At 38.6% G+C, this 19574-nt stretch overlaps 2 protein-coding genes across 3 annotated transcripts; both read left to right on the top strand.

Moving 5' to 3' along the window:
• Positions 1-1040: 1040 nt before the first annotated feature.
• On the top strand, positions 1041-8342 carry hoatz (HOATZ cilia and flagella associated protein). Of its 2 annotated transcripts, none has more exons than XM_060863285.1 (6): positions 1041-1293; positions 2507-2542; positions 2619-2689; positions 6274-6333; positions 6940-6988; positions 8096-8342. In XM_060863285.1, exons 1-6 carry the CDS (start codon positions 1086-1088, stop codon positions 8134-8136), a joined length of 465 nt encoding a protein of 154 aa, XP_060719268.1. In that variant the 5' UTR covers positions 1041-1085; the 3' UTR covers positions 8137-8342. The 2 variants fall into 2 exon arrangements, with proteins under 2 accessions (XP_060719268.1, XP_060719267.1); XM_060863284.1 differs by having other exon boundaries at positions 6936-6988.
• Positions 8343-10136: 1794 nt separating this feature from the next.
• Positions 10137-19389, top strand: layna (layilin a). The gene is made up of 6 exons (XM_060863227.1): positions 10137-10212; positions 12130-12427; positions 12889-13046; positions 16195-16287; positions 16724-16826; positions 18783-19389. The coding sequence occupies exons 1-6, from the start codon at positions 10137-10139 to the stop codon at positions 19135-19137; spliced, it is 1083 nt and encodes a 360-aa protein (XP_060719210.1). The 3' UTR covers positions 19138-19389.
• Positions 19390-19574: the final 185 nt, after the last annotated feature.

Here is a 19574-nt window from a genome sequence, read left to right as displayed (position 1 = left end):
AGCTCCAAAACGACAAAACTACTTATTCTACCGTGTTTTGAAAATGCTTACAGTGTAATGCATGTTCATAATAAATAAAAAGAAGAATAGTAATATGTCTGAGTGTCTGATTTAACCCGATTAAGCATTAAGTTTAGATTGCCTAACCCTTGCATAATGACTTCATAGTTTAAATCTACAGATTTTCACAACTCCAGTCTAGCTAGCGTTATTACATTATTAAATTTAAACTTAACTGATCTCTAACAATTATACATTTAATAATGTTTATATCCTTACTTGTAGAGCTAAGATTCATGCACGTTAAAGTAATTACCATGTGCCAAGTACAAAATGGCAATAGTTTATTGCAATTTAATAATAATAATAATAAGAAGAAGACATTTGTAGTTTAATTTTCATTATTAATGTATCATTTATTTTTTACAATTGTAGCAAAATTGTTTATATGCCTGGAAACCTCAGCAACATTAATAATTATTTAATTAAGTAAACAATTAATTAATTAATTAATTTCTTTATTGATTGATTGATTACTCAAACATTCATCCAGATTTGTCTTTCAAATTCTATATTTATAAAATAAAACTGACATGAAGAAGATGATGATGATGATGATGATAATGATGGTGATGATGATGGGGATGATGATGATGATGATGATGCTGATGGTTTCTTCCATCTTGTTTTATTAGATGCTGGTGTAACATTAACCTTATAAAAACCAATAGGTTTGCATCAGTATAGTAAGAGGTTTAGTGATGGTTTGGATATACTTCAAGTTTATTATTTATTTATTAATAAGCATTATTTGAAGGTTCTGGAAACAATAATAAAAGGTTTTAAAGGTTATGTCATGGTTAGTGGAAGTTTCTTGTGCTTGTTCAGGTGTGCAGGACTCACATTACGAGGACTGAGGAGGATTGAGGAGGATTGATGAAGGTAGAATTATGGATTATAAATCAAACGAGGAATTATGTCGCGTTCCTGAAAGCTTCTCTCTCCATGGCAACTGCGGCATGCGCCACTGACTTCACTTCCGGTAAACACACTGACACCTTTGGCTACAGTACTAAAGTGTTATAATGAGCGAAGTGCACGATATAGACGCCGTGGGAAGACTTTCAGACATTGATGCGTGTTACACGGTGTTTGAAGGGTCTTCGGAAGAGGATGTAGCTCACGCCAAAGTGTTCTGGAGCTCCCTGTGTTTACAGCCACCCATCGAGTCCAGCTTAGTTTCTGTGGACATTACACAGCGTCTGAAGGTGTCCAAGGACCCGCAACGTAGGAGTAAGTGTGTGTGTGTGTGTGTGTGTGTGTGTGTGTGTGTGTGCGCTCGCGTGTGTGTGTGTGCGCTCGCGTGTGTGTGTGTGTCTGTATGTGTGTGTGTCTGTATGTGTGTGTCTGTATGTGTGTGTGTGTGTCTGTGTGTGTGTCTGTGTGTGTGTATGTCTGTGTGTGTGTGCGTGTGTGTGTGTATGTCTGTGTGTGTATGTCTGTGTGTGTGTGTGTGTCTGTGTGTGTATCTGTATGTGTGTGTCTGTGTGTGTGCGTGTGTGTATATGTGTGTGTGTGTGTATGTCTGTGTGTGTGTCTGTGTGTGTGTATGTCTGTGTGTGTCTGTGTGTGTATGTGTGTGTGTATGTCTGTGTGTGTGCGTGTGTGTGTATGTCTGTGTGTGTATGTCTGTGTGTGTGTGTGTCTGTGTGTGTATCTGTATGTGTGTGTCTGTGTGTGTGCGTGTGTGTGTACGTGTGTGTGCATGTTTGTATGTGTGCCTGTATGTGTGTGTCTGTGTGTGTATGTCTGTGTGCGTGTGTGTGTATGTGTGTGTATGTATGTGTATGTCTGTGTGTGTGTGCGTGTGTGTGGTCTGTGTGTGTGTATGTCTGTGCGTGTATGTGTCTGTGTGTGTGTATGTCTGTGTGTGTGTGCGTGTGTGTGTATGTCTGTGTGTGTGTGCGTGTGTGTACGTGTGTGTGCATGTTTGTATGTGTGCATGTATGTGTATGTTTGTGTGTGTACATGTGTATGTATGCATGCGTGTGTGTGCGTGTTTGTGTATGTGGAGAGAGAGAGAGAGAGAGAGAGAGAGAGAGAGAGAGAGATGTGTGGGACTAAAAGCAGGATGAGATATTTCATTAAGGATCATTCCTGTTATCAGTTATTTATAAGTCATTATAAGACAAAAATGTAGCTTGTGATGTTTACAAAGAATCCACAAATCCCTCCACACTGAAGACCTCAAACAGGAAAATGAAAGTTACAGATTTATCTTTGACTGTTACTACAGATACTTTCCATAAATATTAAAGGAACGTTTCCTCACAAGAACCTTCATCAGATCAGTAATTAAACCCACACATTAAACCTGTGTACATTCTTATTACTGAAGTGACAATATATTAGAACATCTTCAGTAAGTTCTTATAAAACATAGATATGCAAAAAAAAATACTGCACACAGAAAATCTTAGTAATATTGTTTCATCTTTCCTTTTAGTCTGCGATAATGTGTGCAAGCAGCCACCATGGTCAAGTAAGTAGTCTTTCATACATTTTAACGATTTAACGTCAAATTCCACCCAATCTGAAAATATTATATCTTACGGCAGGAAACGATGAGCTCCTACAGAAGGCTTACCAGCTCCAGATGCAAGACGAGAAGCAGAGATACCTGGAAATGGTGAGGAAACGTTAAACGGCATTATAAGCTATGCAAATTCCTTGTCTTTATGGCTTGCACAGAAAAAATGCTGTAAAGGAGGAAGCGCGAGAGGAAACGTTTCACACCGCCTTTGTTTAAGTATCGACAGATCGGGAAGATGGCTCATTCTCTCAGAACAGCTCGATCATGAACTCTGTGATCTATGATGCTGCTGTTTTCCGGCGTGTGCGTGTGTGTGTGTTTGTGATGTATTGCATTATCTATTCCACCATTTTTTTCTCTTCACATTTAATGCTTGCGTTTAAATCCGGTTAAACCTCATACACCTCAACTCAAGAAAAATCTTGAAACCTAAGAGGTGCACATTTGCAAAAATGCACAGAAAAATGTACTTACACACCTGTAACTTACATACGTGTTTTCATGGACATTTTTATATAGAGATAGATATATTATACCATCTGCTGGTCAGCTGTTTACCTAAAAGAATAAAAAGTGTGCAGTAAGAGGTTGATCAACGTACGTCTGATGTTAAGATACAATATTTTATTTAATATCTTTTTACTGCAGTATCTATTGTTCAGTGTTACTGTGCTGGAGCCAGGACGCAGTGAGCAGACACAGAGCTGTAATGAGCAACGAATCGAGATCGGATGAGTTTTTGCAGCGTGAGGATCTGGCAGCCAGAATCTGCTGTCTTTAAGCAAAAAAAAGCCTCTGCACCCTGCATTAAGGAAATGAAGCTCCTACTTACTGTACATAACGGTGCACTTAAGACGTAAAGTGAATCAGGCGTATACTGCAATCACACACCACTGCAAGCTCGATTGAGCCTTAATTGTGGCGGTTGTAATGAAACAGTCGGTGTTATGAATCCTTAACAGGAATAAGAAATCGGGGCGACAAGAGACGTTACGAATTAGCAACATCAGCAATTGGCTTCATCTGCCGTTTTAATATGGTGTGCGCTACGGACCATTTAGAAAAATCAATAAACCTGCAGCACACAAAAGAAAGAGTCCAGATGAGAGTGTGCTTAAATACATAACGGAATTCCTGTAAATGATTTTACGGTCCCTGATGTGTTGTATGCTTCATATTACACCCTCATAAAACCCTCCTGAGTAATTGGCCATTTTTCTGATTTGTAAAGTAGCCTGTAGTACTTTTGATTTAGCGCCGGAGTTTCCCCACTGCAGAGCACCAGGGAGCCAATCAGAGTAATGTGATCACAGAAGCTGCCACCTTTAACCAGCTCTTTGTATTTCTGTCATGATGGATGCATCTGCGAAGCCTCTGGTGCTTGCCGCAGCCCACCGAGCGTGGCTGCTAATCGGATTAGCGGGCCGACGGCTTGCGGTTTGCAGGCTGCTCGCCGATCAATTCATCTGAAAGAGGTTAGGAGGATTCAGGGAGCATCGATTCTTTTCTTTTTCTTGCAGAGGATTCTGTTTTAAGTAAAGAGGTGCACATCATTCAGTGAGACATGAGACTGGGTTTAAAATGCAGATTTTAAAAAGAAAGTTTCTTGGCTCGTTTACTAACCCCGACATTTCCAATTTGAAATTCAAGTGGACCAATAGATGATCGTTATGCTTGTTATCCCTGACATTTAGTATGTGTTTGACCCAAGTTCAGAGAATTCCAGCCCGGCTGACGTCTACAAGCGTCGGGTGGATTTTCCGAAGGCTCGTGTACAGCATTTAGAATAGAATAGTACTAATACAGTACATACAACATGTTTTATTCGTATCCATTTCGTTGAGGAAATTAGTTAGTTCCTTTTGTCCCTTACATTACTGTCTGCCTGTATATGACCGTAGAAAGAACACTCTCTGGTGTTTATAACAGTTTATAATCACACCCTCCAGTGTCACCCAAATGAGGATGATGTTTACTTTTGAGTCTGGTTCCTCTCAAGGTTTCTTCCTCTTCCGTCTAAAGCCCTATTCGGACGGGATTAGTTTTACGTGGGGACGTGGGGGTAAAGTAATTATTACCAGAGCTTCTCTGTGATTTTAGTCCCATCCGAATGTGCCATCTCGGTAATCATTACGGACAATGTCAGTAAAGATTACGGCGACTTTTACCTTCTGTAAAAAGGTCCGGAAAAATTACCTCAGGTAATACTAATCCCTGTGATAACAGGAAGCAATGCCATACGCACATGATGACAAGGAGGTTACTGTGGTGCGTAAAGCAAGTTACCCCTCCCACTTCTGCTACTGAGATGTCTTGTCCTGTGCGAATTGGCCAATTAATATTACAGACTTCCTGAGGTAAAATTGCATTACTCCACGTCCCCACGTAAAACTAATCCCGTCCGAATAGGGCTTAGGGGTGTTTTTCCTCGCCACGGTCACCTCGGTCACCACAGACGTCTTCATTAGGGATAAGTCCCCTGTTAAAAGTGCTATACAAATAAAATTAAGTTGAATTGTATTATAAACATCCTTTCCAGAATTTTCCCATCATTAAATAAACACCACAAAGCCCATTACCCCCAAAGACCTTCCCATCACAGACAACTTAATTTTCAGCTTTGCATCTTACTGTTACAAAGCACTGACACTAGAGACTCCTTTCTGTAGCTGCTTAATATTCATGTCATTACTGATAGCTTTGTATTCACAGTTAACCGGTTTTACTTGTTACACAACAGGGTTTCTTATTTTCCTTTAGCATCAGCCTTACAAGTCAGTGTGAAATATCTTTTACACAGTAATGGAAACCTGAGATTTGCTTTGCAGCCTAACGTAGATAAATACCCAAGCGAGTCTTGATCAGCCGTAAACATCGACAGAAGTATAAACCAAACTGTATTATCATGATGGTGATGTTTAGAGTCTTTAATCGAGTTCTTTGGTTTAACCTGAAAAGTCAATACATGCAGCCAAACAAATGACAGAATCCGAAAGTTATCGTTCTCCAGTGACTCACAGGTATGTTACTCACTCACCGTCACCATCTCCTCAGCTCCACATCCCTCTTATTTCTCCACAGGCCCACCGAGAGCAATCGACCTGAAGCAGTCCACCAGAGACCTGATCATTTTCATACAATTTCTATTTAGTAATTGGTTTTTCTTTCTAAGACAGAGAAAAATGACTGTTTTTATAAGAAAAAAACCCAGGATTTTCCACAATGCATTTGACACTCAACTTGATACTGAATCAAAAATGTTCAGCACAAAATCTACAGAAATTGATATATTTTATGAGAGAAACTGCTTCTGATTTCACTTTGGCATGAGTAATGTTTATAGCTAATGATAATAATCATATTGCATTACATTACTGTAACTGATTAACCTGCTCTTAAATGATGTACGCTTGATAAATGGCTACCGAGACCATATTCGGAACGCAATCAATCAATTGACGTTAATTACCAGTCAGCCGTGTAGCCACAAAGCGGGAGTGTTAAATCAGAGTTATGAGGCTTGTTTAGCAGTCGCAGTTTCTCCTGCCAGCTGGCCGCTGCATTCTCAGCCGTGTCCATAACGTGCATAATTACTACAGGTGGAGACAAAGCTGGTTAGCTATCTAACGTAACAGCTTGTTTTTTTTCACACATCAATCTATGGTGTCTTTTTCTCACAGGCCAAAAAACGTGACAAGATCATGGCCCTGTTAAAGAAGCAGAGGGAAGATCGGATCAAGGTAAGCACCGACGTGTCAATCTCCCTTATAGAACCATATTGCTGCTTCATTTTCTGTTCATCAGCCAAGACGTACATGCAAATCGTCCAACAGGCAATTCATCATTACAACCCTTTGCATATTCGGGCAGAAGAGGAGGCTCGTAGACAGCCAAGTGTTTTATTTCTCTCCTATCCATTAGAGTGCCCTGTCTTTCTTATCAGCACTTTTTCCTCAAAGCCTCAGCATTTTAGCGACTGTCCAACCCCTGCAGACGAACAGGAAGATTGGAACGGCAAGACCGGAAAGCAACTCATTACGGACTTGCACGTCTATCAGGGAAAAGGATGATGATTATGTGCTTAAGCTGTTTTACCAAACATGATTAATCATAACCAGTTCTATGTCACTGATGTCACTGCTTAAGAAATATTGCTCTCATCTAAATAAGTAATTAGTGTGGAAGTGTGTTTCTTGATGTTACATATATATATATATATATATATATATATATATATATATATATATATATATATATATATAAAGTGTAAGATATTGATGGAATATCTTATTTAAAACTACTTTCTAATTTATAAGCTGTTTACCTGTGTGTTTTTCCTCAGAAAGAAATGGTATCCCGCGCGTACAAGCCAAGTAAACCTGAGCCGACCGAGAGGTACAAGAGAAGATCTGTGCTGCCAAACAATGGATTAGTTTGCTAAAAAATATCTAGGTTTAAACTGCTTACTATTAAGAGCATGGTGCATGATAGAGCCCTGCATCGATTATGTAGACGCAGAGGCAGTAACCCAACACTAGAGTAGAGGATTTACTGCCCTGGGAGGGGAAGCGGTTTCGCTGATGCTGCTGCTGTATTTTACTTCAAATTAAAAACAAGGCAAACAAATAATACTCCCTTTTAATTCTTGGGAGAGGTATTACACAAACTTTACTGTTACAGGAAAACTGATTTTGTGTGTGTGTGTGTGTGTGTGTGTGTGTGTGTGTGTGTGTGTGTGTGTGCGCGCTATGCCAAATCGACCTTTTTAAACCTGGTGGTAAGAAAAAAGCTACATAAACATAAAGTGCAAAAATGTACCTCACTTTTAATAAAACACTAAACTAATAGTTTATATGATGACTTAAGACATTTGAAACAAAATTTGTGGCCGTTTTTCTTTTACACGGTGAACGTTTCCTGCTGTGACCCAGCTCTTTAAGTGCTCACTAATTAGACCACGAGTTAGTCAATTAATCCATGAATCAGCCGTGTTAGATTAGGCAAAAATGTGAACAGAGTGGCATCCTTAGTGCTGGGTCTTGACCCCACTGTCTTTTGTTGATTGGTATTTTAACTGCATTTTAATGGGATATATACAATAAAAGTCTGTACTTTTTATTTTCTCTGGGGCTTTATTATTAAGTGTACATCTTTTGTACCTTTTGTTTCCTGGAAATGTGAAAATATCGAATCTTTAAAAATAATTAAAGGTACATCGTTTGACTCTTAAGAACCACCCATGTAGCTTTAAAGCATTAGTCTTAAATCTAAAGAAAAAGGTGCATGAACCTTCTCAGTAAAAAGATACAAGTAAACAATACAATATACGGTATCACCCCATCAACATGGAAGATTATAGCTTGGTGCCTTTATCTGGGAGACAAAAATAACTGACAAATAACTAAGTGTCTAGAAACAAGCATAGATAGCTAAAAAGATAAACAGTTAATTTCTACTTCATATTATTTGCTGATTCTGTTCTATTGTACCGTGTCTCTGTAGGTCTTCTCGCAAGTCTCCCGAGGTTCTGGATCAAGACATAAAGGAAGTCAGAGAACTTGTATAAAGTGTGTCTTATGTATAAGAATATGAAAGGTATTTTGTGTTAAACTCTCCCTGTCCACGTCTTGTGGAAAAAAAGATTTTTTATTATTATTGATTATAGATGTTCTGGAAATTTAACGTTACATTCACATACATTTCACACGTGATTCGATTTATACGCGGTTGTATCAAGTGTATTTTAAGATCATGCCCTGAAACTGAACAGCAAAACAAACATCAGGTATATGTGACTGTTTACATGTCCATCATGTGGAAAGAAAATAAAATAGATTATAAGAATTGTCTGTGGTAAAGTTGTAAAGCTGAGCTTATAATGTTGGGGTCATTTTACACGTCAGTGACTTGGTTTGGGGTTTTTGGTCGACTTATAGAATTGATAATAGCAGAGATGGGGGACACGAGTCATATGACTTCACTCGAGTCAGACTTAAAGGTGCCCTGCCACATGTATTTCATTACTTTTGTGGTAATGTCTGAAGTTTAACATGGACTCTAACATTTTTTCTGTGGAAATAATGCCTTGGTTACCTTGTTTCAAGCCATTCTAGTGTGGTATAGAAAGCCTGCAGGAAGACTCAGCTCGATTTGCGCCAGTTCTCATGAATATTCAAATGAGCTATGCGGCTTGGCTCTGATTGGCTAACCGCTAGGATATGAGAGCATGACTATTCATTCACCCAGCGCAATAAGTAACCTAGGCTAAAGGAAATTTGTTTACAATCACCTTGAATTGCGTCAGAACGGCTTCTTCACAAGCCCGTTGACGTTCAGCCATCCTTGCTGTATAGGAAACTCACTGAGCTACACGAATTCTGGGGGCGCGGTCTGAAGTGGGAGAGCTCATGAATAGTAATGAGCTCAATCACTCTGACGTCAGATTGACCAGCTTTTCCAACTGACCTGATTTCTCCCCTTATTTCTTTTAAGTAGCTAGAACTGACCGGGGAGGTAGCAGTTCGTTTTCACATTCACGACACAACACAAACACATATGGACCTAACACATATCAAAAAATACAAGTAAAAACGGTTTTGTGTGGAAGGGCACCGTTAAGTCACAAATTTGAGACTTGCTTGACAAATATTAAAAAAAGACCCGACTTGATTGACTTGACATTCATGACTTGAGACTTGAGTTAAATGACTCAGAGACTTAAGTTGCAAATTTGAGACTTGAGACTTGCTTGACAAATATTAAAAAAAGAATCGACTTGACATTCATGACTTCAGACTTACACTTGTGACTTGCACATGTGTGACTTACTCCCACCTCTGGATAATAATTTGTTCATCACACTGACCTGAAATGGGTTTTGGTTGTTTTTTTTTTTCTGGAATTTTCCACTGCATCTGAAGTAAAAGAAATCAGCTGTTTTTGTTCACACTTAATTCATCTTTCGTTTAGTTGAACAATTTGAAATAATATAAGTCTGTATTAACTAAAGATTATAAGAACATGCTAAAATGACATTTTAGCATGTTTTGCTAAACCTTTTAGCATGTTATAGATCAAGTATTAACGTGGTGTCCAAACGTATACTAGCTAACGTTATTTTAGTGGGAAAAATGGCTGAATTTGACTCATTGTAATAAATAAGCCAAATTAGCCCTTAAAAAATACAAAATAAAAAAAATTACATGAATTTTTTAACACCGTTTGTAATATGTAATAACCTTTAACATTATTGTGTCATTGGGATTGACAGCTGGCACTAACAATGTCGTCATATTTTTTAAAAATAATCAAAATAACAGTTAAAAGAGACTCCGCCCACAAGCAGAAGGCTAATTCAATTAATCTGAACCTACAGTAACTAACGCTCTCGCACAGCCGAATCCCCTCGCACACTCCTCCCTGTCTTTCCTGAGAGCACTGTGTGGAGACGACACACGCTTCATACACTGCCCCACACACACACACACACAGGCAGAACCTCGTTCTGGCTAAGGATTGTCCATTTGTTGAATTTTTTAATGAAATGGATGTGAGGAGAGTTTTGGCTTTTTCATTGCTGATGCTCAGTGTGTTGACTTCTGCATCCAGAGTGCTTGGAGGTAAGTGCGCGTTTTCAAAATAAATAAATAAATAAATCTGCTTTATTTTCTGATTTAATGTTCATCAATATGAAAGGAAATTTCTGGTTGTTTCTGGGGTTTTTCCTGTTTTAAATGTTATAAAAAAATCCTGCAAACGTCATGTATATACTATCGTAATGTGCTTTGATGTGATATCAAGTTTATAACAAGTTTATACCAGATCATTTCTGATTTAGTCAGCCATGCAATTCAGTAAGATCTCATAATAACTTGCTAAATGTTACATTCAGTTTGGATGTTATTTTAATGATATATAAGGGACGAAGCAGTTTTACAGAAATCTAAGCGTTGAATTAGATCCATACTGAAAAAGCCAGAGGTTTCAGTAGAAGGAAAATCTCATTGTGATGACCTGAGGAAGGAACTTTACAGCATATCCTCTTCTGGGTGACACCTGATAAATCCTTAAAGTATGCAAATGCATGAGCATATTATGAATAAGAGTTTTATATGAGCATAAGACAGTCTGTGATTTCAGAAGCAGTTCTTAGATACAAGTCTACTGTATTTAGGTGGAATTTCTGAAGCAAGGATGAGTTTCTGTGAAGCATAAATCTTTAGGGACCACCCACAAGCGCAGAAGCTCCAAACAAGTAGAGAAAGTGTCAATCATATCAGTGGCCTACAACAAACCCCAATTTTTAAAATAGTTTTGACGCTTCAGTGCCACTAGGTCTGTCTTTTCTGCAACGCTAAGCACTATTTCACTTCATGTACCCTATGGACTTTTTATAATATCCGCACCCTCTTTGTACTCGTTTCTCCTTTAGGCTTATTTGATCATGATTAAAGCATTTCTTTTTTTCTTTACCGCTTATAAACCCGACAGGTGGTGTTGTACATCCTATAGATGTTTTAACAAGGCGTCTAGCGCCGCATTGCAAACTGAACTAAATAGGACATCAAAGCGAGAGGATGCGTGCAGTTTAGTGTGAGGTATGTTGGCTGGGACGACATATTATGTCGTATTATATATATGACGATTTTATCGTCAAAACCTTGCAGGATGCTGGTCTAATTAGGAACTAGGTCATCGGTACCAAAAGGGGCCCCTTTGGTAATGAGGAAAAATGTTTAGCATGGAGATTTGGACAATACAGAGATAGGAGCGTACTGTAGTTCTTTCATGAAAATGTCAGTAATTTTGGGGTATGATTCTACCCTGGTACTTAGTTATATGAGAAATGGAGATTTCAGAAGAGGTCTAAGTCTAGTGCTTTAGACTTTCATTCATTCATCTTCTACCGCTTATCCGAACTACCTCGGGTCACGGGGAGCCTGTACCTATCTCAGGTGTCATCGGGCATCAAGGCAGGATACACCCTGGATGGAGTGCCAACCCATCGCAGGGCACACACACTCTCATTCACTCATGCAATCTCACACTACGGGCAATTTTCCAGAGATGCCAATCAACCTACCATGCATGTCTTTGGACCGGGGGAGGAAACCGGAGTACCCGGAGGAAACCCCAGAGGCACGGGGAGAACATGCAAACTCCACACACACAAGGCGGAGGCGGGAATCGAACCCCCGACCCTGGAGGTGTGAGGCGAACGTGCTAACCACTAAGCCACCATGCCCCCTGCTTTAGACTTTATAGTCAATAATAATCATTGTTTACGGGTTTTAAGGACAGAAATGCATTTTACAACCACGTGAGAAATCCATCTAATTTAGAAATATGAACAAGGTTAGATTTTTACTCAAGAAATGAATGCTAACCCTTTTGACTCTACTCTTTAACATATAAGAAATATCTTTACTGTAATAACGGTACTGATAAACATATTATAGTATATGAAACCTAGCATTTGGGAAATCCTTTAGTTACACCATCATGTATCTAAAATTGTTTCACTCTTCCCCCAAAAGGCCAACATATATGCAAGAGGGGCACCAACAAGCCCTGCTACAAAATTGGCTACTTTGAGAATAGCGGGCACAAGCTAAACTTTGAGGATGCACAGAGAGCATGCAAAAGGGATGGAGGAGAGCTGCTCAGCATCGAGTCACCGGCAGAGCAAAGTCTCATCGAAGGCTTTATTCAGGAGCTGAAACCTTCAGATGGTGACTTTTGGATCGGTCTACGCAGAGAGCCAAATTACGAGGAAAGCAGCATTGACTGCAAGTCTCAGTACTACTGGCTGGATGGCAGTCGATCAAATTTCAGGTCTGACACTATGAGTTATTTTGGGTTTATTTATTTATGAAGTAGAGAACGTTGGAGTGCTTTTTATTTGACATGTTTATCAATAAGGACAATAATTTTCTGTACTTTTTTCTGAATCTGTTTCATAATTAATGAGATCATTCATAATATCATTTCATAATATGAAATATTGCCTAGATGTCTATCCAAATTATTTTACAACACTATAATAGACATTTGAATTGAAATAAACATGCTTGGAGGAGAGCACTAATTACCCCGTTCTGCATACTTGAAGTTTTCTGTGTTGTGATTCTCAAATCAAAATGAGTTAGAGGAAAATCGTCATTATTGCCGCACAAGATCCCAATAAATATTCAGTGAAAGACTGACCACCGATGTATGTTTGAAACAATGAAGACCAATTTTTATTTATTTATTTATTTATTTATTTATTTTTTAATATGTCCGTTTATCCCTAGGAATTGGCACATAGATGAGCCCTCCTGTGGTTACGAGGTGTGTGTGGTGATGTACCACCAACCATCAGCTTCTTCAGATGAGGGAAACAGGTACATGTTCCAGTGGAATGACGACAACTGTGAGACGAAGAACAATTTCATTTGCAAGTATACCAGAGGTGCGATTCTTCAGTATGAGTTTGGGAGTTATAATCTACTAAAGTCATAGTTATTTTGTGATTTGTTTTGTTTTTAAGTGAAGATTACATTTCCCCTAGATTAGGGTTAAGATAAGATAAAATAAGATAAGATAAAATAAGATAAAATAAGATAAAATTAAGATAAAATAAGATAAGATAAAATAAGATAAGATAAAATAAGATAAGATAAGATCAAATAAGATAAGATAAAATAAGATAAAATAAGAAAAGATAAAATAAGATAAGATAAAATAAGATAAGATAAAATAAGATAAGATAAGATAAGATAAGATAAGATAAAATAAGATAAGATAAGATAAGATAAGATAAGATCAAATAAGATAAGATAAAATAAGATAAAATAAGAAAAGATAAAATAAGATAAGATAAAATAAGATAAGATAAGATAAAATAAGATAAGATAAAATAAGATAAAATAAGATAAAATTAGATAAAATAAGATAAAATAAGATAAGATCAAATAAGATAAGATAAGATAAAATAAGATAAGATAAAATAAGATAAGATAAAATAAGATAAGATAAGATAAAATAAGATAAGATAAGATAAGATAAGATAAGATAAGATAAAATAAGATACGATAAGATAAGATAAGATAAGATATACAAAGAGTAAGAAAATGCAAATATATAAAAAGAATAGAGACATAATATACAGTATATACAAAAATATGGGGATATTATGGGGATATTCTGGATATTCCACCCCTTTGGCATCCATGTTGAAACAATATAGCCTGGTATTAAAACCACAAAAATTAATTGTTAGGTTTTTAATTATTAGATTAATTGTTTTTTACGATAAACAAACTTAGACCTTCGACGCTGAAAACTCCTTCCATAACTATAAATGTTAAATAAACGTCTTTACAGAAAACTTTTAATAATTCCACAAATTCTTTGTTACATAACACATTTTTGTAAACTCGTTATTCTCCTTAGATGATGTCACACGTCCGTCAATGTTTAATACGCTATAAAGATTCTTACATTTCAAGAAATTCCGATTCATTTCGTAAAACAGCCGCTGTATTAGAAAACGAATCAACCGTCTGACTATAAATGCATGTAGAGAAATATATGAGCCCAGGTCGTGTTAGAGGAATGTATTAAATGTGTTGCTATGAGTCTGAGAAGTACAAATCCATGTGCATGTTCAAATCAGATCTGGCATTTATATCTCTGACATGGCTCCCGACTGCATTACATCGATTCACTGTATTTGCTATTATGACATTGTGCCTCCTCCACGAACAGAGCATTCGGCAGACTGAGTGGGTGGAAAGGAACAAAACACACACAAACACATAGAAGTGACCTACTGGTGTAATGGTTAGGACATTGGACTCTGAACACAAAAACTCAGGTTCTATTTGGGGAAGAGAGTTTGACTCCTAACCCTAAGGTTGTGGGTTCGAGTCTCGGGCCGGCAATACCTCGACTGAGGTGCCCTTGAGCAAGGCACCAAACCCCCCCAACTGCTCCCTGGGCGCCGCACCATAAATGGCTGCTCACTGCTCCGGGTGTGTGTTCATGTTGTGTGTGTGTGTGTGTGTGTTCACTGTTGTGTGTGTGCACTTTGGATGGGTTAAAGGCAGAGAATGAATTCTGAGTATGGGTCACCATACTTTGCTGTATGTCACGTCACTCACACACACACACACACACACACACACACACACACACACACACACACAGACCCTAACCCCATCCGTCATATGTGATATTATCGCTCCAAAAAGAACACACACACAGCGTTCCTCATTTTCTACTGCTTATCCGAACTACCTCGGGTCATCGGGCATCAAGGCAGGATACACCCTGGACGGAGTGCCAACCCATCACAGGGCACACACACACACACTCTCATTCACTCACGCAATCACACACTACGGTCAATTTTCCTGAGATGCCAATCAACCTACCATGCATGTCTTTGGACCGGGGGAGGAAACCGGAGTACCCGGAGGAAACCCCCGAGGCACGGGGAGAACATGCAAACTCCACACACACAAGGCGGAGGCGGGAATCGAACCCCCAACCCTGGAGGTGTGAGGCGAACGTGCTAACCACTAAGCCACTGTGACCCACACACACAACGTATTGAAATTAATTTCAAAACGGTGATCTAAAATGTATAATAAACTTACAATACACCAAACAGTTTGCTGTCATTAAGTCACCTAGTCAGCTGACTGCTTGTTTAAAACTGTTCATAAGAAGCAGGTTGGCAGAAAAACGAAACAATTGAGGCTAAAAATTTTCTACTAAAATACCTCGACTGCTCATTGCTCATATGGAGTACTTTCTTAATGAATTAGCTTTTTAATTAGCCGTTAAGCTACAGAAGCTAGCGAGTGTAAAATCGTGATTTTGAACTTTTTAGCAACCAAAAAATGACCCGTTCCTTCATCTTCGTTTCTGATCGTTACACATTCAACCAAACACCTATCTATAAAGCTGTAGCATCTACTGGCAAATACTGTGTGTGTTATTGTTGCTTTATTAGACTTCAGACGAGAGACCGGTGATGGAACGCCTGCACATACCTGCTGTAATTTAAGTGAAACAATAAAGAAATTGTTTCATAACATTACAAGTTATTACAAGTGGATATGAGTATCTGTTTTTCCGTGTATTCACTGTTGTGTGTATTTTTTCGTCTCACACGGTTGTGTAACCGTCCTGTTTCCCTGCGATCCCATGAGCAGTGACTACATGTTGTATAGAATGATGCGCAAGAAGTAAAGATCCAGAAGTAAAGATCCAATCAGGCTGCAAACACATCATGATATCAGATGTTCTCTGATTAACAGATTAAAATGACCAAAATCGATCAGTGTTGTTTAAAATTTGACAATTCACTACATGCCAGCTGAACCAGTGTGCCAATTATAATAAACAGAATGGCATTTTTCCAAGATACATTTGATTACAAACAGCTTAAGTGAGCAGAAAGCAGCCAAATCTGGCAACACAGAGAGCTTTCCCGCGTTGTTATTTATAAAGCAAAACTCGTGTACCTTTCTGAACCTTTTAGATTTTATGCATTGCTTTGACCCTAAGATCGTCGTTTTTTCAAGTCGTTTATTTTCTTCTCGTTTCAGATATCTTTACGACAAGAATGACGGCGGCGACGGAAGTCGCCAGAAAGCCGTCATCGACTGTTGTGATGAGCGGTGTGGTTGTTCAACCTACAGGTAGATCACCAAAGTAGAATAAAAGTTTCAAAAAGTAATGAATATAAATCTTCACAATGAAAGTTACTGACAATTTCACACCATATTGTATTCTCAATTCTGATTGGTCAGCAAGTGTCCATTTCTATGACATTAGCTCTGATAGTATCTTCTAGCTGTCCAGCCCTTTGTGTCTTACGCGTGTCTTACGAAATTTCCACAACTTTATCCACGAATGCACGGTTTATTCCTTGCATCATATTTTATGCCTTCAAACAAAAAGCAACCCTTAAAATGACTGCGTCCCTTCATCTGATTAATAACATTCCAGCGATTCTTTAATGTAAAGAAATAAATACACACAAGATTAATAAGACTGTTTAGTTATTTATTGGAACCATAAACCAGAGTGATATTGTGCTAAACATCACATTATGTCTCGCTTGATGTTTTCCAGATAACGTAATGAACATTGTTTACATTATACTCCCTACGATACCTCTACTGCTGCTCCTGATCGTAGCAAATGGAGTTTTCTGCTTCAAGCTGTTCGCTAAAAGGTAAGAAACAGAACGATACAGAAGTGTAGAGCACACAGTGGCTCTGTTAGATACACTCAGTTCTGTGAATGGTAGCAGGAATACGCTACACAGCCAAAGGTACAGTATGTGGACACCTGACCAGTGTTGTAATGTAACGGAGTACAAATACTTCGTTACCGTACTTAAGTAGAAATGTCACGTATCTGTACTTTACTTCGCTATTTAAACTTATGTCAACTTTCACTTTTACTTCACTACATTTCCTAGATAAAATGTATACTTTTACTCCGTTATATTTCCATTAAGCGTCTTCGTTACTCGTTACTACAAAATAAAATCAGAAGAAATGTGTGCGACTGCAATAAGGGAGGTTTGGCGAATCACTGCTCCTAGATTGCATTACGCAGCTCCGCACGCTCTATTTCAGCGTAATGTTGCTAAGCACAACTGAAACCACATGGAAGCACCTACTGGAGGACCTCCTGTTATCGTAGACCAGGGGTGTCCAACCATTCAGAGACCAAGAGCCACATTTTTTACCGTGTTACCGCAAAGAGCCACATCATACACATGAGCACACATGAACATCACCTTTTTTCCTGCCATTTTGAGAGCGAACTTGACACAAATTGTTTACTCAAATGATTTTGCTCCTGCTGGGAAAATTTGAGGTATTTTCATCCCACTCACATGCGCGTTTGACGAAAATACCGTATTGAACTCAAGCGAAGCGAACACGCACATTAAAAAGACACAAATACAAACTTCGGTATGAACGTAAGAGCCGCATGAAACCGGGCAAAGAGCCGCGGGTTGGCCGCCCTGTCGTAGACGACCACCCCGACGATAGTGGTGAACAGGATGAAGAAGATAACGTTATACACCCGTGACCGTATTTGCAAGAAATGTTTCTGTACATTGGAATGAAAGATTCTTCCTACCGGATGAAGTGCCTCTTATGCCTACAGAAAATCACTGAAATTTTACTTTTTACTTTTACTTCAAATACTTAAGTACATTAAATATCAGAAAATTACTTTTGATACTTAAGTACAGTAAATATCAGATACTTTAAGACTTTTACTTGAGTAATATTCTAAAAGGTAACTTTCACTTCTACCAAAGTCTTTTTCTAGTACGATACTTGTACTTTTACTCAAGCATTGCTTTCTAGTACTTTATACAACACCGCACCTGACCATCACACAAACCGTTGTCTCGTTGTCTCAAATATCTTTGTATGTTGTAGAATTAAGATTTCTCTTCACTGCTACTAAGAGACCCAAACCTGTTCCAATATGTCAACGCTCTCATGCTCTCGTGCCAACTCCATGTGGTCTTTGAGGACAACAACCTCTGAATCAATACACAATTGCCAGACTGTATATATATTTATAATTTCACCCTCCGGTGCCACCCAAATGAGGATGAGGTTCTCCTTTGTGTCTGGTTCCTCTCAAGGTTTCTTCCTCTTCCATCTAAGGGAGTTTTTCCTCACCACAGTCACATCAGTCACCTCAGGCTTGTTCATTAGGGATAAATACAAAAGTTTAATATTAATCTTGCACTTTTGTTTATATTAATCTTTGTATAATCTTAATTTTTTTGTATTTTGTGTATGTTCTGTAAAGCTGCTTTGAAAAAATGTCCATTGTTAATGCCCATGGTTTTGAAATAGGTGCATGTGTGTGTGATGGTCAGGTGTCTTTTATACTTTTGGCCATAATAATGACTGTATAATAATTGTTTAAGATATAGAATTATTGTTATATAAATATATTGCTAAGTAAATAATATGAATTTTGTTACACATTTAGTAATATAGTGTGAGTGGCATTTTAAATTAAGTAAAGGTGACATTGTGTGTGTGTGTGTGTGTGTGTGTGTGTGTGTGTGTGTGTGTGTGTGTGTGTGTGTGTGTGTGTATGGTGGGTGTCGGTTTGATGTGACATCACATTCATTCCTTCTCTTTAGACGAAGAAAGCAAACAGAGACTACGGTAGATAAGAATGGAACCTGGGCCCCAGGAGAGAGATGCAGCAGCCCGAGTCCAGATGTGTACAAAGTGATCCGGAGGCAGCATGAGATTGACCTGAGCGACACCCGTCCTCAAACCAAAAACACCTCCTTCCTGGGCTCCTCCCCAGACACACCGACTGACGAGTATGACAATCTTGGAGGCAAAGACACCGAGAGTGGTTTTGTCACACTGGCCAGCACGGAGAGCGGCTTCGTCACCAACGACATGTACGAGTTCTACCAGAACAGGTCCAGCACCAGGTACCACCGAGAAAACAGCTGGCTGGATAACGAGCTCTACAGCTACTGAACAAGACTTTATCCTAACACAATATTTGTGTTGCCTCGAGTCTGGGATGTCCTCAGAAATTCCAAAGAATAGCATAAGACCTATTTCCGTCGTCCATGTCAATGGGCACTGAGCTGAGAAATAAACAGCAGTGAGCTTGGCATCTTGTAGTCAGTTGAGCATTATTTCTGATTGAGTCTCCTATGGCAGGCAAAAACAAAAAAGGCTCCGAATCTCAGATAATCTAAGATACTGATCAGCTCTCTGTCTCTGAAAATACAAAGACATTTCAGAAGATTAAGACACTTGATCAAGTGTGCACTCCTGTACTCGCATGGAATGACTGTTAACACATGAAAAATAACACTGATGTGACGTCTTCACAGATCTGTTTGCGAAATACTAATTTCCTCTGATTTGATTGACTGCTTGTGGAAAAAATGGGCTTTTGCTGACTT

This window comes from Tachysurus vachellii, chromosome 26 (assembly GCF_030014155.1).
Source record: "Tachysurus vachellii isolate PV-2020 chromosome 26, HZAU_Pvac_v1, whole genome shotgun sequence".
In the NCBI taxonomy this organism is placed as follows: domain Eukaryota; kingdom Metazoa; phylum Chordata; class Actinopteri; order Siluriformes; family Bagridae; genus Tachysurus; species Tachysurus vachellii.
This window is presented reverse-complemented; position numbering and strand designations above follow the sequence as displayed.

Bases quoted from the DNA above. Each gene is read 5' to 3' on its own strand.
- layna (XM_060863227.1), top strand. From the start codon at position 10,137: ATGGATGTGAGGAGAGTTTTGGCTTTTTCATTGCTGATGCTCAGTGTG. The intron at 10,213-12,129 runs GTAAGTGCGCGT...TTCCCCCAAAAG, and splicing joins TGCATCCAGAGTGCTTGGAG to GCCAACATATATGCAAGAGG. The intron at 13,047-16,194 runs GTGCGATTCTTC...TTCTCGTTTCAG, and splicing joins CATTTGCAAGTATACCAGAG to ATATCTTTACGACAAGAATG.
- hoatz (XM_060863284.1), top strand. From the start codon at position 1,086: ATGAGCGAAGTGCACGATATAGACGCCGTGGGAAGACTTTCAGACATT. The intron at 1,294-2,506 runs GTAAGTGTGTGT...CTTTCCTTTTAG, and splicing joins CAAGGACCCGCAACGTAGGA to TCTGCGATAATGTGTGCAAG. The intron at 2,690-6,273 runs GTGAGGAAACGT...TTTTTCTCACAG, and splicing joins AGCAGAGATACCTGGAAATG to GCCAAAAAACGTGACAAGAT.